At 45.4% G+C, this 8275-nt stretch overlaps 1 protein-coding gene across 1 annotated transcript; it reads left to right on the top strand.

The window, feature by feature from the left end:
• Positions 1-5148: 5148 nt before the first annotated feature.
• On the top strand, positions 5149-8028 carry LOC133912177 (putative clathrin assembly protein At2g25430). Its single transcript, XM_062354784.1, has 2 exons — positions 5149-5437; positions 5785-8028. Exon 2 carries the CDS (start codon positions 5865-5867, stop codon positions 7794-7796), a length of 1932 nt encoding a protein of 643 aa, XP_062210768.1. The 5' UTR covers positions 5149-5437; positions 5785-5864; the 3' UTR covers positions 7797-8028.
• The last annotated feature ends 247 nt before the right edge of the window (positions 8029-8275 follow it).

Genomic DNA, 8275 nt, shown 5'->3' with positions numbered 1-8275 from the left:
CTCTCCCGGACTACCTTCTCGGGTCCTCGGGGACTACTGTTTATAGCCCCGAGCGCCCTCTCCTGAAACTGTGTCTTCTCGGACCTCGGGGAGATAGTCTCTGAGGGAAGGCGCCACATGGCATTCTGCTGTACTGGTCTCGGGACTCGGGGACCCCTGGTTCCCATGTCACCGACAACAATCGTTGTGAATAAAATAAAGTATATGAGATATGAAGAATAAGATTTGACTAATCTGCTGAAGTATGTAAAAATATAAAAAAGAATTTTTTAGAGTAAATAGGCAAATAAAAATATGACTAACTAAATTTAGCTAGCCTGTTGGAATTGCTCTAACATCGCTGAGTGAGGAGCTGAGTGAGCCGTTGTTTCAACAGGCTAACCAGGGCAGCACATCTCACAATTGGTCCGATGGCCTCGAGCCCTCGACATCACTATCAACTGCTCCAACTATCTACCATCTATGCAGTTGGATCCAGCCAACCATACTCCAGCCTTCTCTTCGTCTCCCTCTTCGCTTCTTTATCATGGCATTAAAATTGATAGCCACTGGTAAGCTGTTTTTCTATGGTGAAATGCAAGGTGCACACGTCAGTACATCACACTTGCATTGAGCCAATACCTCTCTGCACATGCGGCCAAACATGCTAAGTATGCAATGCAAAAACCTCATCGATCTGGAACAAATTAAAAATTAATTTGTTAATCTTTCAGTTAGGCCATAGCATATCTTTCTAGCCTATAATTGCTTATCGCTTTCTAGATAGCGTATAACCATTTCCACTCGATGGTAGAAACATACAACTTTTTTACTTGAGCTGACTAGACTTTGAGAATTGAGACCAATTGACTACCGAACAGTTCTGCCACGGTGGAACTTGTGACAATTGTCGTAGAAAAAATCGCGTCATAGTCCGGCCACCAATATTAATATGATTTTCTTACTAGGACAAGAACTCAAGGTGCAAATAATCGGAATGTCAGTGTCAGATCATGCATACTTTATCCAAGCATTCCTATTATCTACGTGTCGCATGGAGTATATGCTTTTATTAAAAGACAAAATTAAAGATAATGCAACTTTTTTAAAGCGAGAGCAATACAAGCCCTAAAAAAGATATACTACTACTATTGGTGATAACCAAGTAGCAAATCCATCGGATGGCTAGGGTGCCAGGTTGACTTATACGCTATACGTCTCCGTTTAAGAATGTAAAATGTATTTTGTTTTAAAAAATAATCAAAAATAAATTTTAACAATTAATTTCACTTATAATATATTATTAATTAATATAAAATCAACATCATATTAAAAGTACTTTGAAATACAAGTTTAATTGAAATAAATTTTGTATACTAAATATATATATATATATATATAATTTGACTATTTTTTGACAAAATTTATAAAGTTTGAGTTTTTTAAAATAAAATATGCCTTACATTTTGAACGGGGAGAGTATTTTCCAGCAAATTTTATTTCAGTAAACCGATATCATCTAGGTTCTATTTCAAATGGAGGAATTTGATATTGTATATTGGAGTAATAAAAATCGACCGACTCTTGTAAAATTCTCGAGTGTATTGTCCAAATGGGCTTGTATTCTTGTTCAAGGAGGAATGACATCTATGATAACAATCAATACGCACTTCTAAAGAAAAAAAAAAAGAGAACATGTTGCAAACCATACGACTCTCTTTTTCCTGATAATAAGTTACTATGAGCTCACCAACGTGGTCATTTTACTTCCAGGCTAAGAGATGCCATTGATCCTCTCGGTCATCATGATTCAGGGACCATCCACTCGTCCAAAGACCCCTTGGTTACGCACTACCTCCAATGGCCGATCAAAAACTGGATGCCTCGCCTTTTCTTCAACAGCTTTTTCCATCCCTACGCAAAGATGCAACCCTTTGTTACAAGAAAAGGAGGGAGTGAAGGCTCAGAAAGCTCCGAACAATCGAGAAAGCATTGGCACTAACACAGTCTCTTGTGGAGGGAGATTCAAACGGCCTAGCGTGTTTGTCGACGAGAATGAACATCACAGCTCATGAGGTACACCTACACCACAGAGGCATGTGGATCATGTAGACGCCAACCAGGATAGGAACGGACAGAAGAATCCTTGCCTTGGCTCGCCGCAGATAGATTTTCCTATTCGAGACTGGGGGCAACCAAACAGCGAGTACATAGCAGAACGTGCAACTGGCCCAGCCGCCCTTGTTGTGAGCCTACCACTGATCGCAGGGTTACCTGCGCCAAAGCCATTTAGAAAAACGAATAAATCTCGTAGCAGGCCAGCTTACAGCAAGTAAAGCTGGTTAATTAAGTCGTGTCTACTGGACTGATATAAGACTCGCTACTCTAGTATAGCATAGACAGGTATGGCATATCTCATCGGGTCATATTTGGGTTGAGGCCGTGGCATGTCGTGCCCTCCGTCGCCATGCTCTGTCGTGCCCTGCCCCACATCGCCTTGTCGGGCCATTCAGCAGCCTTTGCGCCCCGTCGTCGCCGTGCCCTGCATGCCACAGGTCGGCACTAAGGTCGGACCGTGCCTGGACCGAAGACTAGATACACGAGCCGGCATAGCACAACCCGCTTAGCTAACGGGTCTAACCTAGTCGTGCCATAACATGCCGGGCAACCTATTTGACCAGGTTTGACAACAAGCATAAAATTTTATGGAACCGCAAGACTAATCAAACTGTCATAAAATTACATTTTAAGAAAAGCTTTCGTAAAGCTATATATTCTTTGACATTTGCACCAGAAAACTTAGCCTTTTAAGAAAAATTAGATGGATACTATTACAAAGATGTTTATATTAGAAAATATCATCAACTATGAGAATGACATGTGAGCTATGAGATCGCATGTTATAGAGATACCGATGCTATTTTTCAACTTAGGTGATCTTTACAATAGTATTTTCTAAATTCACCCTAGCTTTTAACTACTCTCTTTGATCTAAATACAAGTATATTAAGTACATCGATACGGTTTTTAATATGACACTTTAAATAATAATATCTATAAAGTTATATTGTTTCAAATAGAAAGAGTTATATATTATAAATGTATTTTTACAAGAAATATGGTAGCATCAACTTTATGATACCAATCTATATGATTTTTTAGCTATTGACAGCTAAAGATAAAAAAGTTTGACTTAAGATAAACTTAAATAAAATTATATTTAGGATCAAGGGAGTTGCACTTTTAGTCAACGGAGTATGACCAACCGAACCCACTTATACAAGCAACTTCTGTGTCACATGGCCGAGGGTAATAAAATCAAAAGGAGGCACGAGTGTTAAATTAGGAGATCCGCGTTAATGCGCTGTATCCCGTATTCCCGTGGAGGTGAGGTAGGAAGCACTATGATTGGTCCAGTGTTGCAGTGTAGTTTAATTAACTCCATTTAGAGCAGCAGAGCATTTTCACACCAGATTTGCACTCAATTTCATTTTTTTTTTTGAAAAAAAAGACTATCGATTCAGGGGGGGAAAATCTTCAACCGTCTCTGTCGGCTGGTGCACCGTAGCGAGTAATACTACCGGTACTAGTGGAGTGTGCCGTGAAACAAGGATTAGGATTCAGTACCCGAATTAACAGTCTTTATGGTAATTTTTTCTTTCTTACGGAATCCTTTGTTTCATAGGGAGTAAATCTAACCTAATTTATTCTGAATTAAACCGGCAGCCACGCGAGCCATTCTTTATTCTGAAACGTATGATCTCTGTATCGGGTGCATATGTGTTTTTGTAGAATCAATTTAGAATAGAGTAATCTGAAAAAAATAAAAAAATAGCATAACAAAAGAGATTTTTATACATGAAATTCACAGCATGATAATGTAATAATAGAAGGGAGAAAAATGATGAATACCTGAATATAAGGGTGGATGGGACCGTATCGTCTAGAGTTGGCCACCCGTAACAGCGTTGCGAGGAGTATCAAAATGTTGACCGATTTGTGAGGAGATGAAAATAATTTTTTATAGTCTCTCAATGTAAAGATAGATCTTTGTGGTAGATGACGGTGGAGGTAATGTGCTAATGGTGATACGACTCTCTAGAAAATTAGTGTTGTAGACGAAATACGAGAGACGACATACCTATAAAGAAACATAATGATGAATGTATCAAAGATAATTATTGAATGTTTATATATGTAGGATAAATAATGAAAGATTTAATATATTTTTAAAACATATGAAATACAAATATTAGAAGTCTAGATATGGAAAACGAATAATAGACGATTAAATATATTTTTAGAAAAAAATAGGATCCAATTTTATACGATAAATATTTGATCAATTTAGATAAACGATAAAGATAACCAAATCTATCCTAACTAATGTATTTATAAGAATATTGATCAAGTAATAAGCTTGGTCGGTCCAAAATCGATTACGAGCCAGGCACCCAGCGAAAGCGACAGCGGTGGACCTCTAGCGTGCTACTGATGTAAACACTCCGTGCAGTGTAGATCTTTGGGGCGACGGAGGAGCTGGACCAGCAAATCCAGCCACAGTCCGCAGTTGATGGCTCGATGCCAACGACCCGGCGACCTGCCGGCGTCACGTTCCGCTGTCCAGGGGCGCAAGAATTCGTCTGCCTTGCGCCATCGGCACGACGCCCCGCCCCGCGCTTCTTCACGTTTGGACCCGCGGGCGTACGTACTCGTGCCGCAGAATGGCAATTCCGGACTTCCTCTCGTTGGCTCGGGGAAAGCCTGGCAAATCAAGCGCGGCGTACGGGTGGTAGGCGCCGCACCGAGGCGCGCGTCGGTGATCGCGCGCAGGCGGGGTCGAGAGGAAAGGAAGCCACGCGAAGTGTGCTTCTGTGCTTCTTTAGCATCTCTAGCTATATTCTCTTCGTTTCGTACTCTTTATATATATTTTTTCGTTTTATTTTTTTATTTTTAACAGTTGTTTTAAAAAATTCGTGAAGAAAAATAATAAAAAATCTTATTATAAAGGAAATAATTTTAAAAATCATTTTGCGACGAAAATTATGAAACAAAGTTGTTAAAACGTTGAAAGAAACTAAAATTTTTTTATAAAAAATTCTCATCCACGATGAAAATACCTTAAATGCTCTTACGGGCGCGCGATCACCAAACGCCCGATCCCGAGCGAGAGCGCACACAAAAGCGCCCCACCACGACACACCATTTCCTTTCCATTCCTGCCCCCGCTTGCCTCCCTTCACCGTCTCCTCTCCTCTCGTCTCGTCTCTTCGCCGTGGACCTCTTCGTCCTCTGCCTCCAGAGCAGCCAAGAGCGGGGTCAACTCTCCCGCCGGCGGAGCTAGAGCGAGAGGGGGAGAGGCGGGAGGCCCCCGGATGTGAGCTGCGCTCCCCGCGCGCCCGCCACCGCAAGCCCAGATCTCGACCTGCGCAGATCTGCTGCTGCTGCGACTCCTGAGGTACATCGCTTGTTTGAATCGTACCCGCTAGATCCGTGGTTGCTTTGCTTCCATGGGCACAAGATAGTTCGGTTGCTAGCTTCGCGGCTGCTTTTGCTGGACCTGGATGATGATCATTGATAACCATCTACTGGTAACTAGTGATTGCCTATGTTTGGTAGATTCGGCAAATCAAATATCGCAGATCTCCTACTCCGTTGATTCCTTGATGTGTTTCCAAATAGAAACCTGCGAAATTGTAGGGATCTGCGCGTGATAAAGTGCTTTCCTCATTTCTCAGCTCCTGTGAGCGAACAGGGGCGGAAAATTTTATAAACTCGTATTGTGCTTGTGCTTGTTATGTTCAGATCTAAATCGAACAAGAGGTAGCCTCAGCTCCGGTTGGTGGTGGTTGGTCGGTGACGAGGAGGCAGGGGAGGCTGCGGAGATGTCGTCGAGCACGATCCGGAAGGCGCTGGGGGCGGTGAAGGACCAGACCAGCATCAGCCTCGCCAAGGTCACAAGCAACATCGCGCCGGAGCTCGACGTGCTCATCGTCAAGGTTACAAGCCACGATGACGAGCCGGCCGAGGAGCGCCACATCCGCGAGATCCTCCACCTCACCTCCGGATCCCGCGCCCACGTCGCCGCCGCCGTGGCCGGGTGCTCCCGCAGGCTCTCCCGCACCCGCGACTACGTGGTCGCGCTCAAGTCGCTGATGCTCGTGCACCGCCTCCTGATCGACGGTGACCCATCCTTCCACCGCGAGCTCCTCCACGCCACGCGGCGCGGCACCCGCTTGCTGAACCTCTCCGACTTCCGTGACGAGGCGCATTCCGGGTCATGGGACCACTCGGCCTTTGTCCGCACCTATGCGCTCTACCTCGACCAGCGCCTTGAGTTCTTCCTCCATGAGCGCAAGCAGGGCTCAAATGCCAGCAGCAGTGCTAACGGTCCGTCACCACGTGACCGCTGGGGTTCACCTGATCCATACGGCCGTCGTTCACCGTCCTACTCGTCACCTCCAGGCAACGGGTATGGCGGATATGATGATTACCGTGAGAGGAATGGTGGCAACTCTGATGACAAGAGGCCGCCGACCCCAGTGAGGGATATGAAGCCGGAGCGGGTACTTGCCCGTATGCACCACCTGCAGCAGCTGCTTGACAGATTCCTTGCTTGCCGTCCCACTGGTGGCGCAAAGCACAGCAAGATGGTGCTGGTCGCGCTGTATCAGATTGTTAGGGAGAGCTTCCAGCTCTATGCCGATATCTGCGAAGTGCTTGCTGTGCTGCTGGACAGGTTCTTTGACATGGAATATGCTGATTGTGTGAAGGCTTTTGAGGCATATGCTAGTGCTGCTAAGCAGATTGATGAGCTCTGTGCCTTCTATGCATGGTGTAAAGATACTGGAGTTGCGAGGTCATCAGAATACCCAGAGGTGCAGCGTGTCACTGATAAGTTGCTGGAGACATTGGAAGAATTTATGAGGGACCGTGCAAAGCGGCCCAAGAGCCCACCAAGGGAGCCTGAGCCTGAGCCTGTCAAGGAAGAACCTGAGCCGGATATGAACAGCATCAAGGCGCTTCCTGCACCAGAGGATTATAAGGAGCCTGAACCTGAGAAGGTGGAGGAAGAGGTGAAGCCAGAGCCACCCCCACAGCCACAGGGTGATTTGGTGGATCTCAGAGGAGATACTGTTAGTGCGGATGAGCAAGGCAACAGGCTTGCTCTGGCTCTCTTCCAGGGGCCACCTGCAGCTGGTGGAAGCAATGGTTCCTGGGAGGCTTTCCCTTCGAATGGTGGCAATGAGGTGACATCTGCGTGGCAGAATCCTGCAGCCGAGCCTGGGAAGGCTGATTGGGAGCTCGCCCTTGTGGAGACAGCAAGCAACTTGTCCAAGCAGAAGCCCGCAATGTCAGGCGGTATGGACCCACTGCTGCTGAATGGTATGTATGACCAGGGTGCTGTGCGCCAGCACGTCAATGCACAGGTGACTACTGGGAGTGCCAGCAGCGTCGCCCTACCTGCTCCTGGCCAGAAAACACAGGTGCTGGCTCTGCCTGCACCAGACGGTTCGATGCAGACTGTTGGTGGTGACCCATTCGCGGCGTCTCTTACCATCCCACCACCCTCCTACGTTCAGATGGCAGACTTGGAGAAGAAGCAGCAATTCTTGACACAGGAACAGATGATGTGGCAGCAGTACCAGAGGGATGGCATGCAAGGGCAATCGAGCTTAAACAAGCTTGATCGGGCTTACAACAATGGTCTCGCTCCCAACCCGACCATGCCCTATGGGATGCCCGTGGCATACAACACAAACCCCATGCCGATGGCTTACACCGGGAATACTGGGTATTACTACCCCACTTACTGAGTCTATTCTTTGTTCATCCTTACAGTTGCTGTGAATTTTGTTCTGTGTTGTGATCTTACTCCTAGCCTTGGGGTCGTGTCCAGCATCAGTTGTTGTTCCCCTGTCTCTGGATCAAACCTTTTGGTCTCATATATGTAATGTAATTTTATTTGTTTGGAACCAATTGCGGCATCCGAGGGTGGCTATAGTCGATTGCATAATCTCAGTTGATATTTACACTGTTTTCACATTCTTCTGCCAGTTGCAACTTCTTCACTCTATTATGCTGCATTGTGGTCTTTCCTCAGTGCATCCTTTCCAGTGTCGTCCTGACTGCGACAGTACGATAGGCCACACGGATTACACATCGACATCTTTATCTGCTCCATTAGCCGGCCACATGCCTTTGAACTGTACAGCAAATAAAGGGGGAAAGAAGATAGAGTTTATTCATTCACGACTTCACGTAGTTGCTTGCAGTACTAAACTGAGAGTGGTTC

Source organism: Phragmites australis, chromosome 3, assembly GCF_958298935.1.
Source record: "Phragmites australis chromosome 3, lpPhrAust1.1, whole genome shotgun sequence".
Taxonomy (NCBI): Eukaryota; Viridiplantae; Streptophyta; class Magnoliopsida; order Poales; family Poaceae; genus Phragmites; species Phragmites australis.
Note: the sequence above shows the minus strand (reverse complement) of the source record. Positions and strands in the feature narration are given on the sequence as shown.